General features: G+C 41.8%; 1 protein-coding gene across 1 annotated transcript in view; it reads left to right on the forward strand.

Moving 5' to 3' along the window:
* Nucleotides 1–17614, forward strand: part of TOPBP1 (DNA topoisomerase II binding protein 1) — a 95492-nt gene that overhangs the window by 6590 nt on the left and 71288 nt on the right. The window contains exons 3-7 of the mRNA XM_073678096.1: nt 7461–7595; nt 7712–7855; nt 16160–16341; nt 16417–16610; nt 16981–17157. Coding sequence (XP_073534197.1) covers nt 7461–7595; nt 7712–7855; nt 16160–16341; nt 16417–16610; nt 16981–17157 — 832 coding nt within the window. The remainder of the gene's footprint in view (nt 1–7460; nt 7596–7711; nt 7856–16159; nt 16342–16416; nt 16611–16980; nt 17158–17614) is intronic.

A 17614-nucleotide genomic window follows, 5' to 3' on the forward strand; every position in this document is an offset into this window, starting at 1 on the left:
ACTTATTCAATATAGTTTTTAAGGTTGAAGGAAGACTAAGTCCATCTAGTTCAACCCATAGCCTAACATGTTGATCCAGAGGAAGGCAAAAAAAAACCATGTGGCAAACACTAAGCTCCACATTGGGGAAAAAAATTCCTTCCCGACTCCATACGACAATCAGACTAGTTCCCTGGATCAACACCCTATCAAGGAATCTAGTATATATAACCTGTAATATTATACTTTTCAAGAAAGGCATCCATGCCCTTCTTAAATTTTAGTAGTGAATCACTCATTACAACATCATGCGGCAGAGAGTTCCATAGTCTCACTGCTCTTACAGTAAAGAATCCCCGTCTGTGATTGATTAAACCTTCTTTCCTCCAGACGTAGAAGATGCCCCCTTGTCCCCGTCTCAGGCCTCAGAGTAAAAAGATCAGTGGAAAGGTCTTTGTACTGTCCCCTCATATACTTGTATATAGTAATAAGATCACCCCTAAGCCTTGGTTTTTCCACAGTAAATAACCCCAAGTATAATAACCTGTCTTGGTATTGCAGATCCTCCAGTCCTCTAATAACCTTTGTAGCTCTTCTCTGCACCCGCTCTAGTTCAGCTATGTCTTTCTTATACACCAGAGACCAGAACTGTACACAGTATTCTAAGTGTGGTCGCACTAGTGACTTGTATAGAGGTAAAATTATGTCTTCATGAGCATCTATGCCTCTTTTAATGCATCCCATTATTTTATTTGCCTTTGCAGCAGCTGCCTGACACTGGCCACTAAACGTGAGCTTGTCTTCCACCAAATACACCCAGGTCTTTTTCAGTTAGTTTTGCCTAGTGTTTTACAATTAAGCATATAATTATACATTTTATTTCCTCTGCCCAAGTGCACTACCTTACATTTATCCCCATTAAAGCTCATTTGCCATTTATCAGCCCAAGCTTCTAGTTTACATAGATCCTCCTGTAATATAAAATTGTCCTCCTCTGTATTGATTACCCTGCCGAGTTTAGTGTCATCTGTAAATATTGAAATATTACTCCAGGATTTTACCCACAGTAGAGGTTAAGCTTACTGGCCTATAATTTCCAAGTTCGGTTTTTGTCCCCTTTTTGAATATTGGCACCACATTTGCTATACGCCAGTCCTGTGGTACAGACCCTGTTATTATGGAATCTTTAAAGATTAAAAATAATGGTCTATCTATGACGTTACTTAATTCCTGCAGTACTCGCGGGTGTATCCCATCCAGGCCCGGGGATTTGTCAACTTTAGTGATTTTTAGACGCCGCCGTACTTCCTGCTGGGTTAAGCCAGTGACATTTAATGGAGAATTTTTGTTATCACTAATCATGTTTTCTGTCATGCCATTTTCTTGTGTAAATACGGTTGAAAAAAAATCATTTAGCATATTGGCTTTTTCCTCATCCACCATTTCACACAGACTATTTTTAAGGGGGCCAACACTATCATTTTTTAGTTTTTTACTATTTATGTAGTTTAAGAATATTTTGGGGTTATTTTTACTTTCTCTGGCAATGATTCTCGCTGCCTTGATTTAGTTTTTACAGAATTTATTTAATTTTCTGTATTTATTTAATGCCTCATCACTACCTACTTGCTTTAATTCTCTAAATGCTTTCTTTTTGTCACTTATTGCGCCCCTTACAGCTCTATTTAGCCATAGTGGTTTCCTCCTATTTCTAGCATGTTTATTCCCATAGGGTATATATTGTGCACAGGTCCTATTCAGGATGCTGCAAAATGTCTCCTATTTGCTTTGTGTAGCTTTATGTCTCAGGATATTGTCCCAGTTTATTGCACTTAGATCATCTCTCAATATGATGACCTAATGTTATCAAATTCTGTGTCGTACCTCTGGGTTCAAAATGTTCTCTATATCCCTTGATAAAATCCTTGAGGGGTCTAGTTTCCAACATGGGGTCACTTGGGGGTTTCCACTGTTTAGGCGCATCAGGGGCTCCCCAAACGCAACATGGCGTCTGCTAATTCTAACAAATTTTACATTCAGAAAGTTAAATGGCGCTCCTTCCCTTCCATGTGCCCAAACAGTGGTTTTCCTCCACATATGGGGTATCTGCTTACTCAGGAGAAACTGAACAACAAATTGCATGGTGCAATTTCTCCTGTTACCCTTATGAAAATGCAAAATTGGGGGCTGAAAAATATTTTTGTAGGTAAAGTGTGAAAATTGTATTTTTACGCCTCAATGTTATAAACTTCTGTGAAGCACCTGGGTGGGGTGGTTCAGGGTGCTCACTACACATCTAGATACAAACGTGGTCAAAATTGTTGGTAGCCCTCGTTTAATGAAAGAAAAACCCACGATAGTCACATAAATAACTTGAATCTGACAAAAGTAATAATAAATTAAAAATCTATGAAAATTAACAAATGAAAGTCAGACATTGCTTTTCAACCCTGCTTCCACGGAATTTTTTTAAAAAAATAGGCCTGGACAGAAATGATGGTACTCTTAACTTTAACTTAATATTTTGTTGAACAATCCCTTGGTAGTGTTGAGATTTCATTGTACCCTGCACAGATTTAAGACACCCTGTGCCAGATGCAGCAAAGCAGCCCCCGAACATAACAGAGCCTCCTCCATGCTTCACAGTAGGGACAGTGTTCTTTTCTTGATATGCTTAATTTTTCCGTCTGTGAACATAGAGCTGATGTGCCTTGCCAAAAACTTCCATTTTTGTCTCATCTGTCCATAGGACATTCTCCCAGAAGCTTTGTGGCTTGTCCACATGTGGTTTGGCAAATTCCAGTCTGGCTTTTTTTTTTATCAACAATGGTGCTCTCCTTGGTTGTCTCCCATTAAGTCAACTTTGGATCAAACAACAACGGATGTTGCGATCTGACACTGATGTTCCTTGAGCTTGAAATTCACCTTTAATCTCTTTAGAAGTTTTCCTGGGCTCTTCTGTTACCATTCGTGTTATCTGTCTCTTTGATTTGTCATCAATTTTCCTCCTGCGGCCACATCCTGGGAGGTTGGCTACAGTCCCATGGATCTTAAATTTCTGAATGATATGTGCAACTGTAGTCACAGGAACATCAAGCTGGTTGGAGATGGTCTTACAACCTTTACCTTTTAACATGCTTATCTATAATTTTCTTTCTAATCTCCTGAGACAACTCTTTCCTTTGCTTCTTCTGGTCCATGTTGAGTGTGGTACACACCATGTCACCAAACAGCACAGTGAGTATCTGTATCCCTATATACAGGCCCACTAACTGATTACAAGATTGTAGACACTTGTGATGCTAATTAGTGGACACAACTTGATTTAACATGTCCCTTTTGTCACATTATTTTCAGGGGTACCATCATTTCTGTCCAGGCCTATTTCATGAGTTTCATTTTTTTAAAAAATCTGTGGAAACAGGGTTGAAAAGCAATGACTGTCATTCATTTGTTTATTTTCAAAGATTTTTAATTTAGTATTACTTTTGTCAGATTCAAGTTATTTCTGTGACCATCGTGGGTTTTTCTTTCATTAAACGAGGGATACCAACAATTTTGACCACGTGTGTAAGTTCCCTGAGGGTTCTAGTTTCCAAAATGGTGTCACTTGTGGGGGGTTTCTACTGTTTAGGCACATGAGGGGCTCCCCAAACGCAACATGGCGTCCACTAAATATTCAAACAAATTTTACATTCAAGAAGTCACACAGTGCTCCTTCCCTTCTGAGCTTTGCCGTGTGCCCAAACAGTGTTTGTTTGTTTTTTCCCACATATGAGGTGTCTGCGTGCTCAGGAGAAATTGCACAATAAATTTGAGTCCATTTTTTTCCTGTTATCTTTGCGAAAATAAAAAAAAATTGGGGTCTTTTTGTGAAAAAAGTTAAATGTTCATTTTTTTTCCACATTCCAAAACTTCCTGTGAAGCACCTGAAGGGTTAATAAACTTCATGAATGTGGTTTTGAGCACCTTGAGGGGGTGTAGTTTTTAGAGTGGTGTCACTTTTGGGTATTTTCTGTCATAAAGGACCCTCAAAGTCACTTCAAATGAGATGTGGTCCCTAAAAAAAATGGTTTTGTTTCCAAAATTGGGCTGATGTAAAGTAGACATGTGGGAAATGTTATTTATTAACTATTTTCAAAGTTTGAAAATTGCGACATTTTCGCCAAATTTCCGATTTTTTTTTTTTTTTTTTCTTCACACATACGCAAGTCATATCAAAGAAATTTTACCAGTATCATGAAATACAATATGTCAAGAAAAAACAGTCTCAGAATCAGCAGGATCCATTGAACCTTTCCCGAGTTAATACCTGATAAAGTGACAGTGGTCAGAATTGTAAAACTTGGCCCGGTCATTAACATGCAAACCACCTTCGGGGGTAAAGGAGTTAAAATTAGTCTTCATGTATGGTTGGGCCCACTTGTGAGCACTGTTTAGGGGTGCCTGAATAGTAGGTTTGTGCACAACTGCAAGTCTCTTGAGGATCCTACACCTTAAGGTTCGTGGGACTCCAGAGACACCAGCAGCTTCAAATATCTGTTTGCTGCTTTGTAATGGTATTTTAGCAGCTGCTCTCTTAATCTGTTGAATTTGTCTGGCAGATACTTTCCTCATTATGCCTTTATCTGCATAAACCTTTCTAAGCGGTGTATCAGTCACAAACGTATATATTGCTTAAGTTTTCTTGAAATATCTAATTTTTCCATAACCTTGTTCAAGACATTGCACTATTTTGACGCTTTTCGGCAGCAGACTCTTTTCTTTCCCGTATTGCTTGAAATCTATGTCTGCTTAATAGTATGGAATGTCCTTCTTAAGTAGTTTTCCTTTAATTGGGCTCACCTGGCAAACTAATTATCACAGATATTTGAGGTTGATTTCAGTGATCCAAAGAGCACCGAGACACACTACCATCCATGAGGTTATTGGAAAAAAATTACATCTTTGACACTTAAATCCAATTTGCATAATAATTTGGAACGCGGTATTGTACTTATGGATACAGTTTTTAGGTTTGAGTGCTAACTTTCAATCTAGTAAATAATGGCCTAATTGACTCTGAGTTTCACACTGATATCTGCTTTCTTGGGGACTCTTAGGCTATGTGCCCACGATGCAGAAATGCTCCGGATTTTTCCTGAGCGGTTCTGCATTTCCCTGGCCGAAAAAACGCATGCGGATTGTACATGCGGATTGTACATGCGTTTTTCCTGCCAGGGACATGCGGAAGTGAAGCATTCTTCACTTGCATTTCCGCATGCGGGTTGACAAGCGCTTTCCAAGCGATTTTAGAATCACTTGGAAAGTGCTTGTCAACTTGGTCACACTATATAAATCCATGCAACCGGCATGGATTTATATAGTGTGACCTTAAAGAATGGTTAAAAATAAATCTATACTTACCTTCTGATGGCCCCCGGAGTCTTTATTCGCTCCGTCCTGGCTTGCCGACAGCTCGCGGTACACTGAAGGACCTGCCGACATCAGCCTCACGTGACCCGTCACATGACTAGATGACGTCAGCGCAGGTCCTTCAGTCCACCATGATCTGCCGGCAAGCGAAGACGAGGAGACCGGGGGCCATCAGAAGGTAAATATAATATTTATTTTTTATTTTATTTTTTTTTTACAGGTTCTATGGTACCCGGGTCCAGAGGAGAGTCTCCTCTCCTCCACACCCGGGTATCATCCGCACATTGAAACGTTTGGATTCCGCATGTACAGATCCAGTGATGTGGAAACCAAGCGTTCCAATGCAAGTCAATGGCGGCGAAAATACAGCGCTTCCAAAAAATAATTGGTAGTGCTGCGTTTTTTTCCGCAATGATAACCCGCAGCGGCAATTTCCGCAGCATGTGCACAGCACATGCGGATTATCATTGGGGAACATGGCAGGCCTTCTACCATGCGTTTTTTAAGCGTTTCTGCAGCGTTTTTGCCGCTGCAGAAACGCTTAAAAACGCATCGTGGGCACACAGCCTTACTCCACTTTTTACTCCACCTTTTAGGGTATGTGCTCACTGCGTTTTTGAAGCTGAAATAATTCCATGCGTGTTTTTCCTGATGTGTCATCTTTTTAATCATTTGATGCCATAGAGGGAGAGATATATAATTTTTGCAATTCAATATTAGTGGCTTTCATGTGGAGGTCACATGAAGAATTGTCAGGTCTGTTCTTTTAGCCGTTTCTTGACTTTCGAAGCCTGAAGCAGTTAAAAGAACTTACAAAAGCCAGAACATGTGCACAACAAGTCATTTTTCAGGTGGGTTCCAGGCGGAATCCGCCTGAAGAAGCAACCATGTGCACACACCCGTCATTTAAAGTTTTGCTTCCTAAATCAATAGTACAAATAAAAATTGGCAAATTTGCTTCTTTCTCCTCCTGGATTGATCTTTTACTCTCAATTTATGGGTGAAATCTGCGTCTGGATGTCCACATCTAGTAGGCGTATATGCCTGAAAACGATGCGCAACAGAGCGCACGTTGACTGTCTGCACAATTATAGTCTATGGCCCCATCGGCGCATACGCCCGTATCCTGTTTTGCGAGTGGTCTAGATGTAAGCCCCGACAGGGCCAATGAACAATGAACTGCCAAAGTGCAGTGTGAAAGCACCCTTAATAACAGGGCTGTGAAGTCGGAGTCGGTATAAAATGGACCGACTCCGACTCCTAGAATATATAATAAATTGGGTACAGTAGTTCTATAAATGTCTGTCCTATTCCTGATCTAAGGGTCTAGACTTTTAGCTGAGAAAAATGTGTCCTACTGTAAATTTATCACTTAAACATGAGCCATGTATGAGGGAGTCGGAGTTGGGAGTCGGTGTCATGGAAATTGAGGAGTGTGATTCGAAGGTTTGGCTTACCGACTCCACAGCCCTGCTTACTAATACCGCAGTGGAAATCTGCATGAATGCTCTGTTTACACCACATTTCCAGCCCAAGATAAGTCACTAGTAGATTCCTACTGTTAAAAAGAATATATATATATATATATATATATATATATATATATATATATATATATATATATATATATATATATATATATATATATATATATATATATATATATATATATATATATATATATATATATATATATATATTTATTTATTTATTTTACCACTTGGTGATATTTGTACAAATTTGTAAAATGGCATAGTCTATTACAGTTCAGTACGAGAAAACAGTAATCCTAGGCTCTACTGGCCGAGCAGAGGATGGAGGGACACTCTTCTAGCCTCTGTTACATGAATGGAGCCAAATAAATTTGGCGTTTACACTGAGAGCTTTTCCTAACATGCTTAGAGTAGGCACCAGATGTGATTGACATGATTATAGTTGTATAAAAATGCACTGAGTTTATTTTTTTTTAAATAATTTCATGCTTTCCATTGCGCTCTTCTCTCATGTCGTTAGGAGACGTAGTAACCATAGCTATTCACTGCAGTTTTGTTTTCTCTATATTACAGGAAATCAAGGCATTTCAGTCTGATGAATATCTCCACTTAATTGATGAAAAAGAAGCTCTCAGCGTAAAAGAAAAAGACAAGTCTCTATACATATGTGATCCATTCAGTGGTGCTGCTTTCAACCATCTCAAGAAGGTTTGTCATCTTGTTAGGTGTCTCCTATTGCGCCTAATAATTATTTGTTCTTCGTGTGTTTTACGACAGTATATTGTAAATCTGCACTATGACTCTAGTAACAGTTGTTGCTTCAGCTTGGTTGTAGAGTAGTTGGACCCCAAGTTGTTATATTCTGCATGAAACATCAAAGATGTGTTCCCCGAGCTGAGTACCCTGTCTTCAACATGGCAATGGCTGATATCACAATTTCATGCACAAGTCTTGACAAAGAATCAAGGGTAAGTGTTATTTTCAGCAGTTGTTTAAGAGCTTGAATGACTTCTGCCCTGAAATTTTGTTTTTGCTTCCTAGTTGACCAGAGTAAAGAATCAAAAACGTAGTATAAAAAAAGACCTATTAAAAGTTTCAAGATTTATTACATAAATTTAAAATATATAATCACAAAAGACAAACATAGACACACAAACAGAAAAAGATATGCCCTAGACATCCCCATTTATTGTATCTGCCTAGCAGCGGAGTTTGCAACCCTGTATGTAATGCGACAATTCGTGCCCCCGCTCCTCGGCAGCTGTCCCTGGGAGCCCTTAGTTCACTCATATAAACCCTGTTCTCTCATATAAGAATCATGACTGTGCCCTAGCTAGTCCTGGGCATTTCATTAGCAAGATTCCTTATAACTGTAATCAATAATAGCATAAATACCATATACATAGCAATAATGATAGACAGCAGATAGGCAATTATTTTATACATATCTGACCCACAACTATCTCAATCTGATCAAATTTATAAATAGCTATGGTACTGAATGAATGATTACACTCTGTCTCACATCAGAGCTGTAAGCTAGCTCATAAGCCACAAAAAGGTACCGTATATTCCGGCGTATAAGACGACTTTTGAAGACTGAAAAATCTTCTGTCTAGTCTGGGGTCGTCTTATACGCCGGTAATGCTTTTAAACTTTCAGAAATTGACATGCGGGGATACTCTGGGGGTGTTAATAAGCTGCCGTGGCAGTATCCCTGCCATGTCGGAGTTAATATAAGGTGGAGGGAGTTAAAATACGGCGGCGGTAGGTCCAGACAGTCAGCGCTTCTGTGCTGAAACGGACACATCGCTGCGTATTCCCAGCTCCGGACACAGCGCAGGGCTTCTGTGCCGACAGCTTTCACTTGTCACAGAAGCGCTGCGCTGTGTCCGGAGCAGGGAAGTTCGCATCGCTTCTGTGACAATATATGAAAAGCCGGCAATTCAGCAGCGGCATAAGCCGGCACCCGACAATTTAGAATAGAAAGAATAGAGCTTCACACATAGATTAGATAGATAGAAACATGTCAGTCACATATATATGAAGTACAGTGACAGTATTGCTTACTGTACTTGTCATTTAGTGTAAAGGATTTATTAAAACAAATAATAGTGTTTTCATGCACTGTCTCTTTAAAAAAGCCGGCCGGCAATTCAGCATCGGTACCCGACAATTTATAACAGACAGAATAGAGCTTCACACATAGATTAGATAGATAGAAACATGTCAGTGACATATATATGAAGTACAGTGATAGTGTTGGTTACTGTACTTGTCATTTAGTATTAAAATAAAGGATTTATTATTAAAAAAATTGGCGTGGGGTTCCCCTTAATTTTAGGCTCTAGCGGAGGTTAAGCAGACGGCTGGGGCAGATGTTTGAAGCCTGGGAAGGGGGTAATACCCACGGAGCTTCCCAGGCTACTAATATCAGCCCCCAGCTGAATACCTAGTCTTTACTAGCTATTAAAATGGGGGACCCCCCCAAAAAAATGACGTGGGGTCCCCCCTAATTTAATAGCTAGCAAAGGCTAGGCAGACAGCTGGGGGCTGATATTAATAGCCCAGGAAGGGAGCCATGAATATTGGCCCCCTCCCAGGCTAGAAACACCAGCCGTCAGCCGCCCCAGAAATGGCGCATCCATAGGATGCGCCAATTCTGGCACTTAGCCTCGCTCTTCCACGCTGCCCTGTAGCGGTGGCAGGGGGTAATAGGGTTGGGGTTGATGTCAGCTTATAATGCCAGCTGACATCAAGCCCAGGTTAGTAATGGAGAGGCGTCTATAAGACACCCCCATTACTAACCCCATAGTCAAAGTTAAAAAAAACACAAACACCCAGAATAAAGTCCTTTAATTGAAATAAAGACACAATTCTTTATTGTTCTAAATTAAACCATACTTACCGTCACGCCCATTCCAGCTGAAGCCAACGATCTCCTGCAATAAAAGAAAAATAATAAACCAACCTCATCCTTACCTTTCCATGGTTCCCACGACAGCTCCAGCTCTGCTACATCGAGATGACAGGCTGGACCGCAGCAGAACGCTGCCATCCAGCCTGTCATCCCGCAGACACTGAGAAGCGCAGGCATGCTTGCGCTCTGCAGTGTCTGGCTGTGACGGCATCCAGATGAGCCGACAATGAACTCAGCTCACCTCCTGGACGTCCGTCACTGACAGCGTGGGAAACTTCTACTGCGCATGCGGGGAGCAGGAGAATTTTCCCACGCTGTCAGTGACGTGCATGAGGTGAGCCGAGTTCATTGGACATGACCTCGGCTCATCTGGATGCCGTCACAGTCAGACACTGAGGAGCACAAGCATGCCTGCGCTTCTCAGTGTCTGCCGCATGGCAAGCTGAACGGCAGCGTTCTGCTGCGGTCCAGCCTGTCATCTCGATGTAGCAGAGCTGGACCGGTCCTGGGAACCATGGAGAGGTAAGGATGAGGTTGCTTTATTATTTTACTTTTATTGCAGGAGATCGTTGGCTTCAGCTGGAATGGGCGTGATGGTAAGTATGGTTTAATTTAGAACATTAAAAAATTGTGTCTTTATTTCAATTAAAGGACTTTATTCTGGGTGTTGTGTTTTTTTTAATTACTTTACTAGAAATTCATGGCGGTCATGTCTAATATTGGCGTGACCCCATGAATTTCGGGCTTAGGGCCAGCTGATAATACCAAGCTGGCCCTAACCCCTTTATTACCCAGTGAGCCACCGCACCAGGGCCCTGGATGAGTTGGGTACAGCGCCAGAAGATGGCGCTTCTATGAACGCGCCATTTTCCGGGGTGGCTGCGGACTGCAATTTGCAGCGGGGGGGGCCCAGAAAGCTTGGGTCTCCCTGCGCTGCAGATTCCAGCCCCCAGCTGCCTAGTTGTACCTGGCTGGACACAAAAATAGGGCGAAGCCCCACGTCTTTTTTTTTTAATTATTTCATGAAATAATTAAAAAAAAAAGGGCTTCCCTATATTGTTGTGTCCGGCCAGGTACAAATAGTCAGCTGGTGGTTGGGGGCAGCCCGTTCCTGCCTGCTGTACCTGGCTGGACACAAAAATATGGCGAAGCCCACGTCAACATTTTTGGGAAAAATTAATTACAAAATTAATAATAATTTAGGGACTGCATCTTTATTAACCCCTCAATTGTCATTTAGTGTTAAAATAAAGGATTTTTTAAAAAGAAAATTGGCGTGGGATCCCCCATCATTATAGTCTCTAGCGGAGGTTAAGCAGACGGCTGGGGCAGATGTTTGAAGTCTGGGAAGGGGGTAATACCCACGGAGCTTCCCAGGCTACTAATATCAGCCCCCAGCTGAATACCTAGCCTTTACTAGCTATTAGAATGGGGGACCCCCCCAAAAAATGACGTGGGGTCCCCCCTATTTTAATATGTTTATGAGTGACAGTTTTCCTGCTATATACCTGCATGTCATAAGAATTTAAATTAAAAAAGGACCATGTTAAATTCAAATCTGTTTTTTTTTAATTTTTACCGGTGTTTGGTATGCGTTGGAAAAGGGGTAGTCTTATACGGTGAATATATCCTAAACTCTATATTTTAACAGGAAAGTAGGGGGGTCGTCTTATACACCAGGTCGTCTTATACGCCGGAATATACGGTAAATATCATATTTTTAGACTATAAGACGCACTGAACCATAAGACGCACCCCAAATTTTCAGTAGGAAAATAGAGAAAAAAAATGTAATCCTCAAATGGGGGTCCGTCTTACAGTCCGAATTCCGCTTACCGGCTAGGGGCGGCGGCAGTGATGGAGCGGGGACACAGGAGGTGTTCGAAGTGATGCTGGGAGTCCCATCCCAGGCTGGAAGAAGGGCTGCTTAGCGGTGCTCGGCAGCAGGAGTCGGGCGATGCTGCGGGTCCTTCGCTTGGAGGAGGGGGTGTCTGGAGGTGCGACGCTGTGTGTCCCAGGGTGGTAAGGGGGGTTGTTTGAGGGTCCTCGGCGGTGCAGGGGCCCCGACTACATTTTGTGAAAGTCCGGAACCCCGCACTTCCATGTTCTCTATGCTGTAGACTCCAGGGAAAATGGCCGGCGGAGGCCCCGCACCGCCGAGGCCCGTCAAACACCCCACCTTACCACCCTGGGACACGCAGCGTCGCACCTCCAGACATCATCTCCTCCAAGCGCAGGACGCGCAAGACCCGGAGCACCGCCTGCAGTATCACACGACTCCTGCCGTCACCCCCCAACCACGGTAAGCTACATTCGGTCTATAAGACGCACCCCAATTTTCCCCCAAAATTTGCGGGCAAGTGCGTCTTATTGTCCAAAAAATACGGTAGATCATTTAAATATAGCTATCCCAGGTATTAGAGTTCATCACATGCACTAGCATTTACATATAACAAAGACAATGACACACAACTAGATGGTTAAAGCGTCTGCGCTTCTTTGATATATAATCAATGTATAGTGTATATACACATGTGTCCCATCAATTAAAGTGCCTGTGCCTCGCATATAGTATTAAAAAGTAGGGGTACTTATCCCATAAATAATGCCTCAGATAGTCTCTCAATGCGTTTCCCCAGGGATGGTTTATCAGGAGGCCAGATAATCCGATGCACACGTGAGATGGTTAAGGAATAATGTGCTGTGCACCATGTTTGTAAGTGTTTTTATCTCCCACCTGAATATGCAAACGAGGTCCACTTTTGGTCCTAGTCCATTGTCCAGGTGAGTATTGATGACCCCTCAGTATCACATGGCAAGCAGTATAAAGATCCACAGATCATAGAACATTAGAGTTGGAAGGGACCTCCGGGGTCATCTGGTCCAATCCCCTGCTCAATGCAGGAGTTACTAAACCATCTCAGACAGTTGTCTGTCCAGCCTCTGTTTGCAGACTTCCATTGAAGGGGAACTCACCACCTCTCGTGGCAGCCTATTCCACTCGTTAATCACCCTAATCCATTGCCCAGGTGGGTATTGATGACCTTTCATAGACTCACATGGTAAGCAGTATAAAGATCCATAGATACCCGGGAGTGATTTAACCTTCCCGCAGCAGGTCGCGTGTCACTTCCGGTTCAGCTTTGCAAAATTCAGTAATTGCTGCCACCTATTACAATTACAGGAGGTATATGCGGGAGGGGGTGAACGGACGACGGCTATTTCGCGTCTAAGGCAGCATTTCTACGGGTCCATATTGTGAATGACTTTTTACCACTTCCTTTTATAGGCGGTTATTTCCTACACGAAACAATACATATAGACATATAGTTCTAAAATAATTTAAAAACAAATTGATAATAAAAACACAGACATATCTAACTTTTTTAATTTAACCCTAAAAGACCTTGGGCATCTATCTAAAACCATTTGGCTTCCCTTTTTAGTAATAGTCTGTTATAATCACCTCCTTGTGCGGGATATTTTACTTTTTCCAATCTGCAAAACAGAGCGTATTAGGGTTAGCCTCATGACATTCTTGTATATGTTAGATTCATTTAGGAGACCCCTTTCCTGTAGAAATGGGATGAAAATGTTCTCTAAATCGTATAAAAAGTGGTCTTATGGTCTTGTCTATGTAGTAATATTTGTTAGGGCAAAATATGTATACAGGGCCCAAGTGGATATATTTTCCAAATAAGTGTAGTTTGCAAAAAGGGAATTATAGCTGCGGAAATTGTTCTATCAGATTATTATTTTCCAGCTAGTTATTTTTATTTGGAAGTAATCTATTATGCACTAAAATGTCAACTAAATTTTGGCATCTTCATATCTTGCAAATCCTTGTCACTTTCAATTAAGTATTTTTTTCTGGTAGCTGTGTGAATCGTGTGCATTATCAGTTTATGCTTAAAATTAAAAATAAACCTTTGTTGGTTCCCTTGTTTCAGTTGATCGATCGGTTTTTGATTGTGTTTTTTTATTAATTCGTTGTGTGTTTTTGTTTGAGCTTTTGTCAATGCTTCTTTTAATAAAGAAAGGGAACTTAAAGGGAATCTGTCACCAGAAAAATGCTGTTAATCTGCAAGTTAATAACGTTACTAACCTGCCAGGCACTTAGCTGAATACTGCAGGGAGAAAATGAACTTCATTGTCCCCAGCACTGTTTGGGTTTCAGTCACGGGGGCGGCGCCGGTGCAGGTTCAGTCAAAACTCTGAGAATACAGAGCAGTGTCTGTAGCTGCGCCCCTGGCCCTGATTGACAGCCGGCCCCAATGCAAAGTGAGTGTCAGTCAGGGCCAGGGGCGCCATTACAGCTGCTGAGCGGTGACTGAACCAGCATCGGTGCTGCCACCGTGACTGGAACCGAATGCTGCCTGGGAGAATAAAGTTAATTTTCTCTCGGCAGCGTTCAGTTAAGTGCAGGCGCCAGGCAGGTTAGTAACGCTATTAACCTGCAGATTAAGCCCATATCTGCAGGTTAATAATGTTTTTTCTGGTGACAGATTCCCTTTAAATACATTGTGTCCTCCCTCTAGTGGCATCAGATATAACCATGGTCTCTGTGTCTCAGTGACATGAATGAGAAACATATTTTCCCTTTTGCCCTTCTCCTATTCATTCTGGGGGAGTGCATATTATGCAGTCTTTGTGGTTAGTACTCTGCGCCTTTACCTAGCTTATACAGAGTCTTTACAGTGATCTAAGTTGGTGTTTTTTTGGGGGAGGAGGGGGAGATTTAAATGTCATTAAAGCGCACCTGTCAGCAGGATTGTGCTCAGTAAACCACATACACTGTCAGGTGGGCAACATTACACCGATTAAAATTATACCTTGATTGATGAAATCCATCCTGTGGTTCTTGTGTAATCTTTACTTTCAGTTTGGAGATAATGATATGCTCGTGCTTCGGGGTGGCCTGTGGGGGGCGCTCTATCTGGTGCTCTGATTACATATTCATATGTATGCTCTTATGATAGCTCACTGATCGTTCACTGACCTGCCTCCTATTTTACCTAGCCCCGCACTGCTAGATGCATTATGTAAAATAGGAGGCAGGTCAGTGAAGGCACAGTGAGCTGCCATAAAAGCATACAGATGAACATGTAAGCAGAGCACCAGATAGAGCGCCCCCCACAGGCCACCCCAGAGCACGGACATACACAAGAATCACAGGACAGATTTCATCAACCAAGGTATCATATTAATCAGTGTAATGTTACCCATTGTTGCCGTCAGTTGCTTACTGAGCACAATCCTGCTGACAGGTGCGCTTTAAGGAAGGTTCATTTCATTTTAAGGCTTGTAGAATGTGTATATAAATGCTTTTTTAAAGGTTTTATTTCATTGCTTATTTTATGATTGCCAATCAAATTAAAGGGTTTATCATCTGTTATAGAAAAAACTTTTTTTTTTTGAAAGGGGTTGTCTGGTCTTAAACTATATAAGTCTGCAGTCATTCTTTGTGTCTGCAGACATTTGAATCCTCACGTTATGTGAACTGCAAGCGGTGAGGATTTTCCAGTGTCTGCGCCAAGAATGATGGTCATGTGACTGCAAGTATGTGATATGCATACTTTTGACCACATTCTGACTAGACTGTTCCCAGTCTCGCCCAATACACTGGCAGTGATCGATGCTGCAATGTGGCTGAGAGCATGTATATTGCATACTTGTGGTTACATGACCGCCGACACCGGAGAATCCTTAGGGTGCTTTCACATCGCGTTCGGTATCCCCGTCAGGGCATACGTCCTAAAATTCCCCGCAAAACAGGGTCACGTTCGCTCAGCCCGTCACCATTGCGTTCTAAGGCCCCCATCAGCGCATACATCTGGACTCCGTTTTGCGAGGAATTTTAGGACGTATGCCCTGATGGGGACACAGAACGCAATGTGAAAGCACCTTTATTGTGCGCGGGATATGAGGATTCACAAGTCTGAAGTTCCATAGAGTGACTATAGACTTGTAGTTCAAGACCAGATAACCCCTTTAAGGCAGGCCTAACCCGCTTTCATAAGCAATACCTGTTTTAAAATGTCCGGAAATCACAGGACTGCTGCAACAGTCAGGTGACTGGAATAGCGCTTCATATATTTCTGTGATGAGCTCTGTTGGCGACCACTGCAGCAGTCCTATGACTTCCAAATGAGGCCGGCATTGCTTCTGGGGCCGCCGCTGCCACAGACCTCTGGAGCGGCCTGTGTTGGATCCACAAAGGCACAGTAAGGTGAGTATACCGTAGTTTTTTGTTTTAATCAAACCCATGCCTGTAATAAGAAAAAAAATTCTGTATCAGACAACCCCTTTTAAGGTAGTTTTTTGTGTTCCTAATAAAATGCTCTGTTTATAGGAAGAAGTTCATCAGTACGTGCAGTTGATGGGTGGTTGTGTCTACAGGGACCTTAATGTTTCAGTCAGTCACCTAATTGCTGGTGAGGTTGGCAGCAAAAAATATCTTGTGGCAGCCAGTCTAAAGAAACCTATTCTTCTGCCTTCATGGGTAAAATTCCTCTGGGAGAGATCGCAACAGAGGTAACCACCTACACATGGCGATTCCATTCCTTGTTTTATTACATATTTTTTGCTAACTCTTTGTTTTTCTGAAAGAATAATTAGCCACACAGATGTCACTATGGAGGAATATTTATGTCCCATCTTCCTTGGCTGTACCATCTGTGTGACTGGATTAAGCAGTCTGGACAGAAAGGAGGTTCAAAGACTGTCTTCACTCCATGGAGGCCAATACACCGGTCAGCTCAAAATGAACGAGTCCACACATCTTATTGTGCATGAGGCCAAAGGTACATTTGTTTTTAGTAGGAGCCTTAGCTGATTGTTAACCATAAATACTGTGTTTGCCTAAGTGCTACAAGGTCGTCTAAGATACTGACTTAGGAATGAATGTCCCCAATTTATCATGGCATCCAGGTATACAGGGCTCATGTCAAGATTTGCATCTCTCTGAAACCATGCACATTATTTTCCTCCTTTTTCATAGCTAGTTAGGATGATAATATTGTATTTGGAGATTTCTTTCGTATTCCTTGATTTTCTTCTTTTTATTGCTTGTGCACCAGCTAGGATTTACCCTGTCTGATAGAATAATTCTGTGTAATAGGTTTCAAATCAGTAATACATAATTAGTTGATTTTTTTTTTTTTTATCTCCAAGGTCAGAAGTACGAGTGTGCTAGAAAATGGAATGTGCACTGCGTCTCAATCCAGTGGTTCTTTGACAGTATTGAGCGGGGGTTTTGTCAAGATGAGACCATGTACAAGATGGATCCTGTGTTCTCTTCAAAGACTATGCCGGAGACCTCCACCCCGACAAGTTCCAACAAAATAGAAAGTAGGTTAACTGAAGAACAATTTTCTGATCATTCTGAATCTGATTTTCATCAGGTTTTACCTGTTTTTGTCATCTGCTTTTCTGATATATAGCAAACAGTCAGTGAGAATCTGACAGCACGTCATGAAACTCGGTTTACTTACACCAAACATCTGTCTGCTATAATTCTGCGTTACATATTCAAACTTGCCTTAACCTGACATTTTTTTTTTTTTGCAAACATTTTCATTTGATTTAAAGCATACCTCCACTGTCTAAAGAGAAACTATTATTGTGGAGAATTTTCATTATAATTGGTTTTCTAAATCGCTTAATTCGAGATTTTTGGTGTTAACCTGCAGTACGGACCGTGCTAAACTAGGCATACTACTCCTGCCGCAATGCTACTGCCTTCGGTGATATACAGGAAAGCACTGAAGGCAGTGGGATCATGGCATTTTGCAGCAGGAGCAGCACC

This window comes from Phyllobates terribilis, unplaced genomic scaffold, assembly GCF_046119375.1.
Source record: "Phyllobates terribilis strain yellow unplaced genomic scaffold, ASM4611937v1 Scaffold_4__5_contigs__length_816908805, whole genome shotgun sequence".
Lineage (NCBI taxonomy): Eukaryota > Metazoa > Chordata > Amphibia > Anura > Dendrobatidae > Phyllobates > Phyllobates terribilis.